The 19,671-nt window shown below is 36.6% G+C and overlaps 1 protein-coding gene across 2 annotated transcripts in view; it reads left to right on the top strand.

Moving 5' to 3' along the window:
* Positions 1–19,671, top strand: part of LOC150098417 (WD repeat-containing protein 47-like) — a 218,361-nt gene that overhangs the window by 42,930 nt on the left and 155,760 nt on the right. For both annotated transcript variants that reach the window (XM_090404658.1, XM_090404657.1), the window contains one exon: positions 10,859–12,694. In XM_090404658.1, the coding sequence (XP_090260784.1) occupies positions 10,881–12,694 (1,814 nt within the window). In that variant the 5' untranslated portion in view covers positions 10,859–10,880. The remainder of the gene's footprint in view (positions 1–10,858; positions 12,695–19,671) is intronic.

Below are 19,671 nucleotides of genomic sequence, written 5' to 3'. Positions count from 1 at the left end.
ATAATAGTGTTTAAGCATTGGACAATAAGATCTGTAAATTTAACTTCAATCTTTAAACCAAACCGAGAGGCTACTAGTGTCTCAGAGATATTTTGAATATTGTTCAATTAAATTATCTTGCTTAGAAAATTATGCTTAAATGTACATGTTCTATAACTCTGTATTAAATGTTTATTTTATTGAGTTCAATTTGTTGTTTGCCTGATTTTTCTTCATTGCACCGCTCATAAAATTTATTCGAACCTTGCGGAAGCCTTAAATGATAATATTAACCTTGGCCTGTATAAAGTGAGATTGCAAAAGTTAGTTGATGATTGATTCCTCTATATTATATAGACTAGTCTGGATATAGGGTGGCACAGTATAATAAAATTTCCTTATATTCCGATCAGTATCAATCAGCATTTAACAAAATAAAAACGGAATTTAAAGAAATAAGAATAGATCCAACTAACCAACATAAATGGATCAATTAGGAATAATAAATAAATGGATCAATTAGGAATAATAAATAAATGGATCATAAGGTGTTATTGTGACACACTCTTTGGACATTTTTCAACTGGGCACTCATTTCTGTAAACTATAGTTTTCTCTGGTAACGACCTTGAACAAAGACCACTTTTGTCCGCATTATAAATTTGATCATCAGTTAAATTTAATTCAAGAATTTTTTTTCTAAAAAAGCTTTTTGGAATAGTTCTACGGCGAAAATGTCACTAGACAGTTTTCCCCCTGATATTGATAGATACCAAATACTGTGGCATTTCTTAATTTTTCTAGTCAACCATCACTTGCTTTGAATTTTTGATGTGGGTAAATTTGTGAATGCAAATGCTTAGCTTTCTGCTTTAAAATGTCTCCAGAGATTGGAGTGTGACAACTTCTTTTTTGAAGAAACCACATGTGAACAGCAGAATCAAGTAAAGAAAAATCACTTTTTTCAGAGTTTGTCTCTTGCTCACCTCACTTTTTCTGTGGTTGAAACATAAGTTAAAATCCTGTCTTTGTTTTTTTTTTATGTCACTGATTGTAGATTTTCTGGCATCGTATTCAGTAGCAAGTTGTACGGTCGCTTCACCCTTTTCTAGATGCTGAATTATTTGACACTTATCTGACAATGATAATTTTAATGTTTATTCTTTTGGTAGGCTTCGACCCGGTAGCCATTTTAACGAAATAAATTTTAGTGTTAAAAACAGTAAAATAAAAAATGAAGTCAGTAAATAATAAAACTCGCTTTTAAAATTTATCAGAAAAATAAAATTGCACTTACTAAAACAATCGATAATCATTCAATGAAAACTTAGACAACTCAGACAATGTTTCATTTCAATAACCAAAGAAAAACTGAGCATTATATGCAACCAGGCTTTAGGCTAAGTCGTCGTTGTTGAAGGAACATAAAGATACACAAACATTATGCAGTAGTGGTGACTAATCAGTTCATTAATGACAGCTGTGATTCATGCCGACAATACAGTACATACTGTACAGTATAAAAAAGCAAACGTGAACACACAATAAATCAAAATAGATCTACAGTATAACCATACAATCGACAATATGAAAAAAATACTGTACTGTAATAATAATAAAATAAATAATAATAGTTAAAATAATTATTATTAAATAAAAATAATAGTATACAAAATAATAATACATAATAAATAAAACTTTTCCCTTTCAAATCGCAGTTCGGATTACTGGAGGGTTCGGATTAGCGATATACCACTGTATTTATAAAATTTTAATAAAAAACTAAAACATAATGCTGGCAAATTTTTTGCCATCATTATGTTTTAGTTTCTGCCAGAAAGAAATCCAAAGAATCCTCAATAACCTGAACACATCAGGTCCTTATAGTGTCCCACCTATTGTATTAAAAACTTGTGCCCCAAAACTGATACCTATCCTGCCATGTGTTTATTTGTAATCATTTTCTGAATTTCCTTGTTAAAAAGACATTATAATGGAATAGTATCTTCCTTCAAACCACTTTTCTATGGTAGTCATGTCCTAATAGAACATTTTCCCATGCTCATTATTAATGTACTTGCTTATCTGTATTTCTTCCCAAACAAGCTAAATGTGAATTAAGGGAATGAAGCCGTAATAACACTGTGACCTTTAACTGAGATGTCATGTCATCCTTGTTCCTCTTTGGTGAGAGTGACCATATGTAGTCTTGACTTGGAGAATGCATAGGTGTGGAAGTATCAAGGAGAAAAGGCAAGTGATTATAATAGACTTAGAAACCATCATTCAGCAGTCTCATACAAGTTTCCTTTTGCTACAGAATAACTTTCACTTAACAGTTCTCAGTCTCATGTCCTTTGGCACTACAAGAGTGCCAAATGGGATGGCCTTTGTGACTTCTATTCCTCCTTTCCATGGTCTGATTACTGCTTCAGTTCTCTTGATCGAAACACCTGCTCAGACTGAATAATAGAGATCATCCTCGCAGAAATGAAGACTTTCATCTCTTATTCTGCTCTAAATTCACAGCCACCATCCAAGCTTTGGTTCTCATAGTGTGCCAGTGCAGTAAAAGAAATAAACCTCTGCTTACCACAAATAGCTGAAGACCAAAACTCCAGTTGCTCACTCTGGCTATACTGCAGCTCGCAACAGCTGTAAAAGAATCAATTAATCCAAATCAGACTTTGAAAGGGCCAAATGCTGCAAACCTGCCTCCTGTCCAAATGGCAGTCACTCCTTCTGATCCCTTACCAAGGCCATTGGGTGCAACTTTTTCCCACTCAGGTATCCACCACTCACATCTGGATAGTACTGTAGTCACCTCACCTAAAGACAAGGACCAGCTTACTGGCATCACTCTTCTCTTCCAATTCCTTCATCAATGACCTGGGCAAAGTTCCCTCCACTCCACCAAGAACTGCTCTCTCCATGTCACCCATAGTCTTCTGCCAGAAAAAAATCCGAAGAATCCTCAATAACCTGAACACATCTGGTCCTTATAGTGTCCCACCTATTGTGTTAAAAACTTGTGCCCCAAAACTAATACCTATCCCGTATTGCCTTTCAATCTATCCTATTCAACTAGCATCTACCCAACAACATGGAAATAGGCCCATATCTGTTCCATCCCAAGAAAGGTGATAAAGGTTGATCGTGAACTATCATCCAATTATTCTCACTAATGTTTTTTCTAAAATTATGGAGAAGGTCATCAGCAACCAATACTTGTATAACCTAGAGACCTACCAACTAATTAGTGACCAGCAGTCACTTTACAGCTGATCACAACACAATCTACAGCTGATGTAGCTTTCACCATCTGCCTCTGGACTCAAATCATGGAAATTTTTGGAGAAACTCGTCATTATGCCCTCTACATTTCAAAGGCATTTGATTGGGTTTAGCACAGGATCCTACTTACTTAGCAAACTGTCATCCTATGTTCTGCCTTTCACACTCTGTAACTAGATTTCCAAATTTGTCACGGCCACTCACTCCATGTAATGGTGGACAGTTTCCTCTCCTTGGATTTCCCCATCAATGTAGTAGTATCCAAGGTTCCATTCTTTTACCCACTCTCTTCCTCTTTTATATAAATGACCTGCTCTCATAGACTTGCAATGATATCCATGACTTTGCCAGTGACAGTACACTTCATTCCTCCTTTTCATTTGACAAACTTTGTAGTGCTCAAGTATTAAGATCTGCCACAGCCAATGGTGTGAACTTTGATCTCCTATCTTTATTCCAGTGGGGCAAGGACAACCTTGTAGACTTAATGCTACCAAAACTTAATCCTATCTGATCTCTCACAAGAGAGAGAGAGAGCTTCCCTTACCTCCAATAATATCCAGATATCCAAACATGATCAGATTTTCCCTTCTTGGATTGACCTATACCTCCAACCTTTCCTGGCATAAACACATTTCAACTATAGCTTCTGTAGCTGCCAAAAAAACTTGGTATGCTTTTTCACACAAGACACTACTTCGCAGTTGCTAACTCTGTACAAATCCCAAATCTTCCCAACCATGGAATATTGCTCCCATATTTTGGATGGTGCACATCCTATCTAAGATTGCTCAATTCTATCCAGAAGAGGGCAATCTGGTTATCACTTTAATGATCACTCTCTCACATAGTTTGTCTTGTGCCTCTTCTGCAAATAGTTTCATGGTTAGTGCTCTGCTAAATTGGTTACTGCTGTTCCTCTGCTTTCCTCCAAAATCCTTAGAACACGAACCATTACTAACCAACACTGTTTTACAATCCATCTTGAAACTCACCAAACCAACTTTGCTGCCTCCTCTTTCATTCCATCTACTTCTCATCTTTTTGAACACTCCCCCACTTTGTATTTCCCAAATAATATAACCTTTAGCTATTCAAATAAAATGTGAACAGATTCCTCTTTTCTTATCCTCTTGCCCACACACACACACATGCACACACACACAGCACTAATCTGTTGTAGGTCTTGTGACCTTTTGCATGTATGGGTTAAATCATATGAAAAAGATAGCAATTTGATTAAAATAGAAGACTAGGGAAATAGAACAGGAATTAACTATTAGTAAGGGAATACCGTGAGTAGATATATAAATACAAAATTAATGATGGAAAATCTCACGTAAAAAAAAGATTTTTTTTTAATAGTATAATTTTCATGAGATTTTCTGTCATTAATTTTGTATTTAGAACAGGAATTGCAAATTAAAAAAAAAAAAAAAAAAGGCAGTTATGCAAAAATGTATCAAGTTTTAAGTGAAGTATTGAATGAGGAATATAAGTCTCAAGCTGGGAAAGTGACTTAGTATTAAAAAAAATGAGAATACAAGATGAGACTAACACTGTGATTTGGGGAAAATCCCAAGTTCTTTCATTATGCAGCAGTGGGATGACAAATATTGTGAGCATATTGACCTTGTTAGATGGAGACATTGACAAGTGAGTAGTTTTGAATATTATATACTCCAGACATCAGTTAAGCAGTGGGATTGGATGAGATTTTGCAGTATATTTTAAGGTAATGTGTTATGATACTGACAGTTCAATTGATCTGAATGTTTTATGAAAATCTTATAACTGTGGAACAGTCCCTAAAGAGTTAAGGAGAGTAAGATAGTAACTTTGGATAGTGGCAGAATAGAAGTATTTCTTCTGTAGCTAAGATTTTGAAGAAACTTTGATTTATAATTTTTTTACCTGTTGTATTTCTGCTCAGCACATTGACTGGTTATTACTAACACCATGTTCCAACATAGAAATGTACACAAATTCACATGGAGAGAAGAGGCAAGGAATAAGAAAAGTCTCATTGACTATTGACAGAGGATTTGAAATTGGAAGTTATCACCATTTAGTCTTGATTACGATAAAGTTGAATTTCATATTGAAAAGAACATGTAAGAAAGTTTTAAAGCAAATAAAAGTTGAGCAGCTCTTAGATGCAAACTGTAGACAAAATACACAAACATTATTCAAGAAAAAATGAAAGAGTTTGAGAACAGGAACAAAATCTTGGAGAATCAGTGGAAAACCTGAAAAAAAAACATTGATTGATTCAGTCAGAGAGGCATGTGGTGAGGTTGTCTGCAAGGATAGAAAAATCAGAACTCCCTGGTGGACAGGAAGTTAAAGAGGCAGTGAAGGAAAAGAAGAAAGCATATCAAACGTTTCTGTCAAATAAGTCAGCTTGTGCTCTTAGAGAATATAGAGACAAATGCAACAATGCTAAACACTGTGTAAAAATAGCTAAACAATAGTCATGAGAAGACTTTGGTAAGAACAGAAAATAAATATCAAGAAGGTGGCAAGATATTTTGGAGGTTATTGGAAAAAGCTCAGAAATGGAGGAAAGAGTGCTGTAAAAGGAATTAGAGATAATAAGGATGACATGAAAACTGGAGAAAAAGATATCCTTGAAGTATGGAGTAATTACTTTGAAAAATTGCTAAATGAAACTTGTAGTGATGATAGCACAGTGATTAAAAAAAAAAAAAAAAAAACATGCATGTGATCAGGAATGCATATCCATACTTGAAGTAGAAAAAGCCATCAAAGGCCTGAAATGTGGAAAGGCAGCAGGAGTAGATGATATTTGGCCAGAAATGCTCAAGTATGGAGGTATAAAGTCTTACAGTGCCTGCACCGCATAGTTCAGAAGGCTTGGACAGAGGGACGAATTCCAGATGATTGGAGTAGAGCTCTCATAGTACCCATATATAAAAAGGGAAATAAAACTGAATATGAGAATTACAAAGGTATTTCATTACTGAATGTTCCTGGTAAGATATTGCCAGTATACTTGAGAAACGGTTAAGAAGGATTATGGAAGAGAAGCTTGGTGAAGAACAAGCTGGATTAAGGCCAAAGAGAGGCTGTCAGAATCAGATTTTCGCTTTACGATAGATTGTTGAGAAATCAGGAATATAACAAAGATCTGTATTTAAGTTTTGTAGATCTGCAAAAAACATATGACAAGGTGCCAAGAGAGAAGCTATTCAAAACGTTCTTACAATTGTATGGTGTCAGTGGTGCATTATATCAAGCGATACTTAGTCTTTATTTGAGTGGTAAGTCAGCAGTTAGAATTGAATGAAGTACAGGAAGATGGTTTAATATTAAATCTGGTGTCAGACAAGGATGTAAATTATCCCCTCTGTTATTCATTATTTATATGGATCACATTATGAAGGAAAGGTATTAAACCTGATATCAAAATTGGAAATGTTAATCTCAACTCTTTACTTTATGTAGATGATGTTTATACTACTTCTAAATAAATCCAGTACACGTATGCAAGATTCCCTGACTAAATTGAATAACTGTTGTAATAGATATGGTATGAAGGTGAACAGTAATAAGACATTGAAAATATCAACTGCATTGTGAATGGAGAACCTATAGAACATTTCACCTACTTAGGCACGATTTTTAGTGAAGATGGTAAATTAAATATGGAAATAGATAACAGAATCAACATAGCTGGTATGGTAGGAAGTCAGCTGAATAAATTTATATGGAATAAGAGTGAAATTAGTCAAAACACTAAATTAGCTGTATATAAGACAGTGTTCAAGCCAGTTTTAACTTATGGATCTGAGGGCTGGGTTAGAAATAAAATACTTGACCAAAGACTAGAGACCACAGATTTGAGAGTACTGAGAAAGATCAGGGGCATGAACAGATGGCATCAATGGCAATATCATATTAAAAATGAGGATATTATGAAAGAACTTAACGTTGTTAGCAGAGCTAATCTCAGGTGGTATGGTCACTTAAACTGAATGGGAGAGGAAAGATTAGCAAAACAGTTGTTCTCTGTCAGGTTGACAGGAAAAAGACCTAGAGGGAGACCATGATATAGGTGTATTGATACAGTAAAAGGTGCCTTAAAAGACCGAAATATAAGATCTGATAATGTTGGAGGCATGACAAGTAAGAAATTGATTTGGAGAAAAATTATAGATAGGAAGTTTGTGGTGATATAAGTTTTTCGTGTAGTACTAATCATATCCTGTACACCCCTTGAGGGTACATGTCAGGAATTTGTTGTTGTTGATGATGATTTTTTATGAAATCCACGGTTTCACATAAGTTGATATTTAAATTTCATCAAAGAAGTTTTGATATTCAGATTATTTTATTGTTTTGAAATTGGCTTTCTGGTATCAGGGTTATGTATGGGGAATAGTATCTGGTTGAAGGAAGGATCTAACTAGGGTCTTACTTTTTATGATATGTAAATTCTGAGAACTGTTCAATCTTTCATGTTAGTGATATTGTCACTGGATTGCAGAGTTTTTTTCCTTGAATGATGTTAAGCTGGAGAGGATTATTAGTAACAATGCTGATGTGTCTCTTCAAGAGGATTTGAATAAGTTGGAAGGGTGGGAAAATTAATGTGAATATTGGTTTAATGCAACTAAATGTAATATTTTGAAATTTGGGATTCACACATGGGAGGCTGTATATTCTATAAGCGGAGCTCTATTTATTTGAGGAAGTGGAGGAGAGAAGGAATCTTGGGTAACAGTTGATAGAAATTCGAAGTTCAGGGAACATATTGTAATGGTACGTGTGTAGAGGCTTAAATGCTGTTGAGGACATCATGTTGGAGGCTTAATGGATTTTTTACAACACTCAAAAAGAATTAAAATAGAATTTAATACTTCCTATATTTCATCCTAGTCACTGGGACATCTATGGGGATTACAAAAACAATTAATGTAACATGCACACAAAAACTTACAATACTAAGCCCAACCACGTGGGTGACACTAAAGTCCTGTCTAGGTGGAGCACCCTCTAAGGACGGTAGTAGGTGGCCTGGAATGTAAGGTGGGACCTTTTGTGATGAGTGTTTCCCAAATCTTCGGAAGCTTAATGCAACCGTATTTGTTAAGATTTGGTTGGTTTCTGAGAGCTGCTGCTGCTTCTAAGAAAAGTCTCTCTTTCTTGAATTTGCTGTGGTGGAGCATGGTGGTTTTCTTCCATGATACCCTGTGGGTGCTGTCCAAAACATGGTCAGCCAAGCCTGAATGGCCATAGTTGTGTTTGAAGATGTAAAACTTGTGTTCCTCTAGACGGATGGATGCTGATCTGCCTGTCTGTCCAAAGTACGCCAGCTTACAGGAACAGGGTACTTTGTAAACTCCAGGCAGAGAGAGAGAGGAGGGAGCTGATCTTTCGTAGAATGGATAAGGGTAGCAAGTTTGCGGTGGGGCTTATATGCTGTGTGCAGGTTGTACTGTTTTAGTATCTTGGCTATTTTTTCGGATGTAGGGTATGGTGATGGCATTTTTAAAATCTTGTTGACGAGAAGGATGGGGAATGGAGGAGGAGTTGATTATTTTTTTGATACTGTGATCGCTGTAGCCATTGGAGAGGAAAGTGCTGTGTATGTGGTTAAGCTAAGTGAGGGCGGTTCCACTGGAACAAAGATTGTGGGCTCTCTTGGTAAGAGTTTTAATAATGCCATATTGTTGAGAGGGGTGGTGGTGGGAGAGTTTGTGAATGTATCTGCCTGTGTGTGGGTTTTCTGTATACGGTGAAGGTAAGTGTATCATTAGGCAGGTGTGTGACTAAGGTGTCTAGGAAGGGTAAACAATTGTTCTTTTCCTTTCCCATAGTGAACTGGATTCTTGGATGTAGACTATTGAGATGACTGAGGAAGGAGTCTAACGTGTCTGGGCCATGAGTCCAAATAGAGAACACATCATCTACATATCTTAGCCAGATAGAAGGTTTGAGTGGGGCTGAGTCTATGGCTCGTTTTTCGAAATCTTCCATATAGAAATTGGCAAGGGGGGGGTGAGAGGGGGGAACCCATGGCAGTTCCCTCTATCTGCTTGTAGATTTTGTTGTTCCAAGAGAAATACCCAGAGTTAATGGCAAAGGAAAAGAGATCTAAGATGTCAGAGGGATAAACATTTTCTAAGAGAGATAAGGTGTCAAGTAAGGGAATATTGGTAAACAAAGAGGGGATATCAAAGCTTACCAATATGTCTGTCTTATTCAAGGTTAAACTTTCTGTGGGCCGAGTTTTTTATATAGGAAGGGGACCGTCCGGTGAGGTGAGATCAGAGAGTTGGCGAGCTGTTTAGATAGTCTATAGCAAGGTGCATTATAGTAGATGCCACCAATGCACCTTGCTATAGAATGCAGGATAGACTGAGGGGCTATAATCTATGGAGTTTTAGTGGTTAGAAGATGAAAGGATAATATGATTGACGCATTTAGGCTCTTGAGAGATATTTACCAAATTGAGACTGGGAAAATTTTTCATGTGGTAGTCGCTATCCCTGGAAGTTGAAAAAGGAAGTAGTGAGTAAGAGCATTAGAAGTACCTTTTTTGTATGGAAGCATGGAATGCATCTCCTGAAGGATGCTGAGTGTGGACAGTAAAGTAGTTTTAGGAGTGGTATGATACTTTGTCTAAGATGGACCTCCCACAACAGTGTCTCGTGACTCCATGGAGATCCTGAATAATATTAATAATAATGACAAATGACAGTTCATGGATTTATTATATTAGCTTAAATCTCATTCGTAATGTTAACATAATTTTAAAATTTGACATTACCAAGGAAGTTTGAAGAAATTGACTTAAAAACTAATAATTATTTTCCTCACTTACTTTCATAACTATACGGATCATGCTGTAGCCCACATGTGTCATTGTTTCATATATTCTGCAACCTCTCATGTATAGAATTTAAAAAAAAAAAATTGGAATTTATCCCTCAAATAATTAAATGCTTCATTGTTTTTATTTAGTGATTTTAATAAAAGTTTTTAACAAACCTAGTTTAATGTGAAGCAGTAGCAAGAAGGCTTTTAGATCTACTAGAAGCTTAGTCAAAAGTATTATTCTCTTTAGCGACAAAATTTTGCCTATCAGATTGTCAAGATCGGTCTGTTAGGCTGGATTTTGTTGATCAGTCATTAGACATAATGGCTGTCTCTGAACGAAAGTTGTTTACATTTAATGCAACATTAATACTTTTCTACAGAGAGAGAGAGCATGTGCAGTGGGCGATAGAAAATAGTATATTAATTAATAATGAAAGAGCCATGTGACTTCATTTCAGATTACATAGAAATAGTGGATATTAAAGATCCAACATTATGAAAATTTACAAAACTTTCATAGTTTCTACAAACATTCAGCTTTGAAATAATGTTGGATCTTTAATATCCACTATTTCTATATAGTATATTCATAATGAGCATGCCAAAATACATAAAAATCAGTAGAATTTATGCATAGAACAAAACTTGCATAGTATAATTCAGTATGCTAACAATATTTAAATTTACTTTATTCTTTATTTATTTATTCCTTGTAATAATAATGATTTCCTTTCTTTAGGTTTTAGTCTTTGCATTTCACAATGCCATCAGCCCACTTAACTTTGAAAGAAGGGGAAGTGATACAACTAGTTTTGGAGTTTTTATCCAATAGGGAGTTAAGCATTTCTCAGTTATCTGTAGAGAGAGAGACTGGAGTCATCAATGGAACGTTCTCTGATGATATGCTTTTCTTGCGGCAGCTCATCTTAGATGGACAGTGGAATGATGTGCTTGAATTTATTCAGCCACTTGAAAGTATAGAATCGTTTGATTCCAAACAGTTTAAATATATAGTGATTAAGCATAAATATATAGAGTTACTGTGTATACGTTCAGAGTCGGGACCTTTTCAGAATATTGATTCAGCAGTTGAAGAAGTAGTGAAAAGTTTAAATGAACTGGAAAAGTATTGCCCCTCAAAAGAAGATTATAACAAACTTTGTTTACTGTTGACATTACCACGATTATCTGATCATTTTGATTATAGGAACTGGAATCCTAGTAATGCAAGGGTTAATTGTTTTAAGGCTGTTTATTCTCTTGTAGAAAAGTATCTTCCTTTAGATAAAAAACTAGTAGAATCTCAAAGAACTGCTAAAGGTGATAGGCTTATCCAACTTATAATTAAAGGCATTTTATATGAGTCATGTGTGGAATACTGCCAACAAAGGGCTACATCATCATCTAGTGATACTCAGGAAATGCAGTTTGCTCATATATTAAATGGCACAGGTTTTAGTGACTCTGATTTGAGCCTGTTGTCATGGTTACAGTGCATTCCTCCTGAAACTTTTTCTTATCCGTTTGAACAAAAGACTCTTAGCGTAGATGTCGAACAACTAGAGAAACCTTCTCTAGAAGCATCCTGGTCTGAACAGATACTAGTCACACCTATTAAGCCAAGAATATTTCCTCATTCAGCCACACCTTTCACACGTTTACGGACTTCTGATTTTATGTCCAAGTCGTTAACACCAAATTTAGATGTTTTGGGTCACAATAAAAATATGATGGCATTTTCAATGGGAGACTTGTCATTGATGTCAAGATCATTTGCTGGTTTTCATCTTATTGGTAAAAAATCTATGAATACATCTGTTGACAGGTTGTTTGAGGGTGGTGATGTATTTAGTACCAGTTGTGCTGATCTCCAAGCTATTTTGGAGGTTTCTCCGTCAAATAAGGAGAAACCACCATTGTGTATAAAATCACCAGAAAAAAAAGCATCATTATCAGATGAAAGTAAATCCTCTGCTAAGAGAGTACCATCTCAAGAAAGATCACCAGTTAGGCAAAAAACTTCTGAAGATTCTCCCAAAGCATCACCAGCTTCAGATGATTCTCATTCACTCAGTTCATTACAAAGTCAGTCTGCAGCTTCATCTCCTAGAAGTAATAACACTTCTGATCTTTGGCGAGAATTTCACAAACAGAAACAACAATTGCTGGAACAACTTCATGCTCAGGAAAAACAAAATGATGGATCATCTCGAGAAACTACAGTATCAAACATTACTTTAGGTGATGTGAGTCAAAATCTGAATGTTTCTTCCACGCCTGGATCTACCATAACTCCTGCTGGACCTGGACGGGGTAAACCTCCTAGTACAGAACAGCTCACTACTAGCACACCCAAAGTTTCTGGAAGTCAGTGTATAACATCTTTACCACAGTCTTCTCCGGTATTGTCAAGGAATGGTGCTGACTCAGTAGAGTCAACCCCTGCACGACCCCCTGCTGTGGTCGTTAGAAATTTAGGTCCTGTCTTAGACACTTCTTCAGTATCATCATCACCTGTATCTATTGCATCAAATAATCCATCATCTTATTATCCTTCTGATGTTTCATCACTTGGGTGAGTAATTTTTGTAGCATATGTGGTAATATTTTTATATTCTTTTGAAATATTTTAACTACTCAAATAAACTTGGTCATATTGTAGTGTAGATTAGACTTGACCTTAGATATATCCTTGAGAGGTGTACTAAATATTAGGACATTTCACCATAGTATTTCATCACTTGATGTCGATTAACCAGTCTTTCTTCCAGCGTAGTCTGTTGTTTTTCTGATTTGATCAGTTTATTCTTCAATGTGTCACCACGTTCATATCTCTCTTCTAATGAATTTTTTTTTTTTTTTTTATTCATCCATTTTTGCTTCAAACATTTGTTTTAATAATTTTTCACTACCCATTCTGTTTAAGCGATCATACCATCTTAGGTAGTTCTGTTTACACATTCTTGAATATTAATAATGTGAGGTGATTGCAATAAACTTGACAGATTAAAACGCAAATTAGTTTTAGAAATTTTTTTTTCACTTGGTTACAAATTAAATTAAACTTGTCAAGAAATTATATTCTTGTTTGATTCTTTATCCAAGTGTAAGCAAAGTTTGCATGGAAGGAGCTTCACAACTAGGCTACTTATATGTAGAGGCAGATGAATTTACATCTATGCATTGTGGGAATGGCCATTATCCAGACTGATTTAGACCTTTATTGAGGTCTCATCGTTGGGACCCAGACTCAGAATAGATACCCAGATTGAGTTTATGCAGAAGTCGTATTTCTCATCACAACGGATGAGGTCGCTGTCAACCTCAACAATCAAGGACTTACCCCAATCAAAGTTAGCAGAATGCTGAGATCCGACAAAAGGCCAATGCCTTTAGTACTAGTAGAAATCAGCAACACCCAGAAAAGGATGTATGAAGTGACAGATATCTGCAGGCTCAAGGAATCGGCAGGCCAATGCCAAAAGTTTGGGCATGCCCAAAATTTGTGCAGAGCAGCCTACAGATGTCTAAAATGTGATGGACACCAGACCAACTCAAGTACCAAGCCAAGAACTACACCTGCCTGTTGTGCTAATTGTAGAGGACCTCACCCCGCAAATTAAAATGGGTGCCTTTTCCACCCAAAAAAAAATTGTGGATCAGCAAGAGTGAACCCTGCTCCTTCCACGTAATGACACTATAAGCAACTAAACAGGTTGCCCTCCTGTACGAAATACCTTACCTTCAGGAGCACAGGAAGGCACGCATCTTCATCCACGACCAAAACATACGCAGAGGCGGCTCGAAATCAGATTCCTTCATCTCATGAGCAAACACGCTCCAATTTAACATCAGTTCTAACTGCTTCTCTTACCATCATGCTGCAGGAATTCAGCAAAGCAAGCTCTTCACCATCTTCCAGAAAGAGATTTTATCTAGAAATCCAATCCATACCGACAGCTCTATACAATGTATAAAAATTCAAACCGAACTCACTCTTGATAATAGCATGGAATGCTAATGGTCTGTTAAACAAAATCCTTGAACTGCAAGAGTTCACTCACAGATACAATCCTGATATAGTCTTAGTTAATGAAACACATCTTAGGCCAGCTAATAACCCTAAATTATGGGGCTTCGTGATGTATAAAACAGACCGACTCACTGCCGGTGGAGGAGGCACAGCTGTATACATCAAAAATTATTTAAGCCATAACATCCTGACCAACTCACAAACCAAGAACCTTGAGATAACAGGCATTGAAATTCATACTAACAATACTAGCAGCAACAAAATCTACGTCGCATACAACCCACCTAGCATCTCACTGTTGGCATCTGATTTGGATTCTATTCTCAGCTCTACTGACTCCATTATTATGGCTGGAGAATTTAATGCCAAACACACAGCTTGGTTCAGCTCCACATCAACAATAAAGGTCGTGCACTAAACAATTACTCAACCTAAAACTCAATAGTTATAGCAGGACCTACAGAGCCCACTCATCGTAGCCCAACTGGAAGCTCAGATGAACTTGACATAGTCTTCCTCAGAAACATTAGATACTAGTATCAGCTGGAAACACTAAATGAACTGTCTTCCGACCACAACCCCATCCTGCTTAAGCTCAGTACGCTCGAGCAACTCACTCCTCCACACTCATTTATATCTTGGGACAAACTCTCTAGAATTCTCCCAGAGTACATCGACCCAGCCCTTGTTATTCACAATAAAGAGGAGATAGACTATGCTGTAAACAACCTAACCAGTCAAATCAAAAAAAGCAATAAATTCAGTTACCCAATCTATAGTCTTTCACCCGATCAGTCAGATCCCCGAGGAAATCATGGACCTAATAATAAAAAACAAAGCTCGTAGAAGATACCACAACACAAGATAAAACAATACTGAACAGATTAAATCGGCAAGTCTGCGAAGCTCTTCAAAAGCACCGAAACCTTGATTTGGAAACCAAACTGACTAACGTAAACCCAGAGGACAACTCCATCTGGAAATTCTTGAGATCTCTTTGCACTAAAAGGCAACTTATACCACCAATACAGACCAAGAAGGGAGTAGCTCACACTGACAAAGAAAAAGCAGAAGCTCTAATAGACAACTTGGAAACACAATGTAACCCCTCTTATGAAAATAAACATCAACCTTATCTACAAAATTCACCGCCATGTTAATCAAGTCTTAAGACAATAACAGGACAATTCTGAACCTATCACACCTACACCTCCAACAGAAATAACAAATATTATAGCCCATCTGAACAACAAAAGGCTCCAGGTCCAGATGGCATCACCAACAGAATAATCAAATTACTACACCCAGAAAAGCTATAATTCATTTAGTCAACATAATTAATGTTACTCTCAGATTTCAGCACTTTCCCACAACCTGGAAGACTGCTGACATCATCCCTATCAAAAAGATTGGAAAGAACCCCCAACTCCCAGAAAGCTACAGACCTATCAGCCTTCTACCCTGTCTTGGTAAGGTTGCTGAAAAAGCTATACTCACAAGGCTTCAATCTGAAACAGACAAGTTAGGAATCATTCCAAATGAACTATTTGCATTCCATAAAGACCATAATACTGTATAACAGATACACAGACTGTTTGAGGCAAATCACAAAAGGCTACAATTGGAACCTCCATACAGCTGCAGTCTTCACAGATGTTGCAAAGGCTTTTCACAAGGTGTGGCATCAGGGCCTGCTTTATAAACTCATAGAATTCAACCAACCAATTAAGCAATTTAAAAATAATAGATGCATACCTCAAAGACAGATTTATGCAAGTCAAAATAAATGAAATCGCATCAACTAAACGCAAAATCCTGGCTGGAGTGCCTCAGGTCTCTCTCTTGCCCCCCCCCATGTTATTTTCAATTTACATAGCTGACATTCCCCAAAACCCTAGTACAACCATCACAGCATTATATGCAGATGACACTGCTCTACTAGCAAGATCACTCAGCCCCCGACTTGCAATCAGTAGAGCAGTATTCATATACTAGAAAATGGCTGATGGACAGGAGAATTCAAGTAAACTCCCAAAAAAGTACAGGTATAATGTTTTCCAAAAAGAAGGTCCAGAGCAAGAAGGACATTCACCTATTAGGAGCCAAGATTCCATGGCAGACCGAAGTTAAATACCTAGGCATGATACTTGACAAAAAACTTAAATTCAACACTCATATAAAACACATTAGCTCGACGACATCTAAAGCAATCGCCCAACTCTACCCCATGATCAACAGAAGTGGCAAGCTTGATGTATGTAACAAACTACTTATATATCAGATGGTAATATACCCAGTCATCACTTGTGCATCTCCTGCATGGAGCCATACCTTGAATACAAATATTCAAAAACTGCAGCAGATACAAAACAAATGCCTGAGGATGATTCTGGATGCCCCATGGTTCATTAGCAACTCACAGATTCACAGAGAAGTCAATATTCCTTATATTTCCTCCTTTCTCCACGATCTAGCAGAAATATTCTTCATCAAGGCAAGTAATCATCCAAACCCGCTGATCAAACAACCTTCGGACTACAATGAAGCGTAATACTACAAATATACAATTAGCGCCTCCGTAGCGCAATTGGAAGAACGACAGTACATTGCGCCCTTCGATTGGAATAGGCCTAAGTTCGATTCTCGTCGCGACGGGAGGAATCTTTATCTGGTCGATTTCAATCGAAGGTGAGTTAGCCGATCTCATACGGAGGTAGCAGGGTTTTTTCTCCCGGAAACTCGGGTTTTTCATCCCGCATACATACAAATCGGCCTTCAGAACACACGCAATTTACAGACAAAAATTATTACTATTGTGGTGGTGTTGGAGGTGGGCAGTAGATGGCGTTGATGGAGATGATTCGTAGTAGAGGTTAGGTGTAGAGACAGTTGTAGGTGTCCTCCCGCGATGAGTCTTCAGACTCCTTGGAGGTATCAGAATAATAAATATAAAAGACCCAAATCAATCTTATGTTCAGCTGAATGTAGCTAATCTCAATGCTCTCACAGGGCAAGCCTAGAGCTCGATAACACACCACTCAGAGACAAAGGGGAATATGAAAAGCATTAGTGCTTCACCCATCAAACCAGCAATGTTCTGCTTTGGTATCTCTTCTGGGTAGTGGCATTTTCCCGTAACGCCTAACATTATACATGTCTGAAAGGTTGTATGCATTGCATTATAGCATACTGAGGCATTTGATGTGAAGTCATAGCCTTTATATACAAGTTGCCAATCACAAAGATACTTCACACACAAACTTTGTTTGCTTACACGAATATAATTTCTTGGCAAGTTTAACAAATTAGTTTCTAAACGTTAGATTCAGTAAAGCTAATATTTCTCTAATATAGCAATGGCATCATCAAAGCTTCAGCCCATCAATGACTGTAGATACTGTTGAGCAGTCAGGTACATAATTATGTTGAAAAATAACTTCTCACTGAATAAAGAAAAAATATAATAATTATAATAAACCTGCTGAAGCCTTTGTTACTCAATGGAGTGGACAACTCTTTTTCAAGCTATAGGCTTTCAATTCTATTGTGGGTCCATCTGATCAGTTCATCTTTTAGTTGGACTGATCATTGTCAACATTCTCTTTCTTTCCAGTTGATATTCCATAATAAAGTTTGGTAATCGATTCTGATCCATTCATTGTACAGATGGGATGACAGCAACCCTGTCTTCCCATCTGTACTCCCAACTCCAAGACAGTTAGTATCCTCTCTAGAGAACATTAAAATTATTTAGCCCTAACTTCTTTTTTTTTAAGTCAGTTAGCAGGCAGTCTCCATTCTCAAGTTGTTACCAGTAGCTGAGTTCAGGGTTACCAGTGCTTTGTAAGGATGAGGGTTGAATACAGCAGACATGCTGCCATCTCTTGACTCTTAACCCTAACTTGTATTGTTTATTGTTTGATATAGTGCAAGTACTGTGATAAATTTTCAGAAGAGTGGGGATCTACATGGCTGTGTGAAAGATCAACTATGGAACCTGCTGAAGAAAGTCATAAAAAAAGTTCTTCTAGTGGTCTGTTATGGTCTTTTTTTTTATGTGGCTCACACTCACGAAACATTATTAGTAAACCTTACAGTTTGTACTGTGAGTGGGCTAAGTTGTTTTTTTTCCCTTATTTTTATTGATTTTATATATTTGTTTGTAATTTTTTATATAGTCTGAAAATTTTGCTCTAGATATCAAACATTGAACTTTTTCAAGCCATGTCAGGCCTCCAATAAGTAGGGCAATGGTCTCACACCAGGTGATGAAATTCATCTCCCCTTCCACCTAAAGACAATTACAAACATCCATGCCCATGCTTGGATTCAGACTTGCATCCTTTTAGTTTAGTTGGAGAGTGAGTATGCTAACTACTCAGCCAACCAGGTTTTGTAGAAGAGGTTAATGTTTTTTAAGACACCATATAGTAAGAATAGGTCCATAATACCACCATATCATGAAATTTAAAGAGATTAACAAGTTTGCTTGAAAGTCTACTGATGCAAGAGATGGAAGAAGGACACCTACCTACTTGTTACCTAGGCACCTTTCCACTATATTAAAGAACCATATCTGATATTCAGACTCCTTCATCAAGGACTCTTTACAGTTTGTCCAGAAATTATCTGACATTATCATCATACTTCCTCACTAAACATAGGCTAGACATTTCATGGTTCATTAACTTTCCTGTAGACAAAGTTTTAGAGCTCATTGACAACTTGTGTCACTTAGCTAGTCAAACATTTCTTCGATGAAAATTACTTCAAATGCAAAGGACAAATTTTGAAACAAAAAGTCATTATTGAAAAATCATGGAAACTACCATGTTATAGTAAAACTTCAGTTTAATATAAATCAAAGTAATCGCTTGATATTTTGACCTTCATATCAAGGTCATCATCTGGAGTACACATGCACAAAGAAACAAGCTATGCTACAATCTACATGGTATGCTGAAGTCACAGTAATTTGGTCAACCATTAACATCGCTGGCCTGACCTCTGGTGTAAAAAAAAAAAAATAAATAAAAAAAAAAAAAAAAAAAAGCTACATCAAAGCTAGACTCCTGCTGGTATTATCTGTTTCAGTTACAAATATTAAGGAGATACGTTAAGCTAGAGAGCAACAAGCTCTCACATGAATTAGAACAAAACAGTATAGATGGTAGCTAATAAGAGCTGAAATTAATTATTGATTAGAGTCCTAAAATAAGGGTTTGCTGGAGAAATTGAAGAACTTAAGTGGGCTGAATGTGTGCATCCAAATGCTTGGGATTTTTTTGCTACCCTCATTGTTAGGATTATATTGGTTAATCAAAATTTCACAATCATCTTTAAATTTGTATTCATACCAGGTTTTTGTATGAGGTAAGGAACAGATACCTTTCCAATCAGTTTAGTCTATAGTCTAGGGTGTTAAGAACGTATTCTGAGAGGCCTGCTTTACCAAAATTGTTAAATTTAATGTGTCTTTTGTGTACTTCTTTACAGATAGGAATTGTGCATCCAGTTTC

The sequence above is a fragment of the Typopeltis vanoorti genome, chromosome 15, assembly GCF_054136105.1.
Source record: "Typopeltis vanoorti isolate ZY-2024b chromosome 15, IOZ_Tvanoo_1.0, whole genome shotgun sequence".
Lineage (NCBI taxonomy): Eukaryota > Metazoa > Arthropoda > Arachnida > Uropygi > Thelyphonidae > Typopeltis > Typopeltis vanoorti.
The sequence above is the reverse complement of the archived record's forward strand: the minus strand, read 5'-3'. Positions and strand labels throughout refer to the sequence as shown.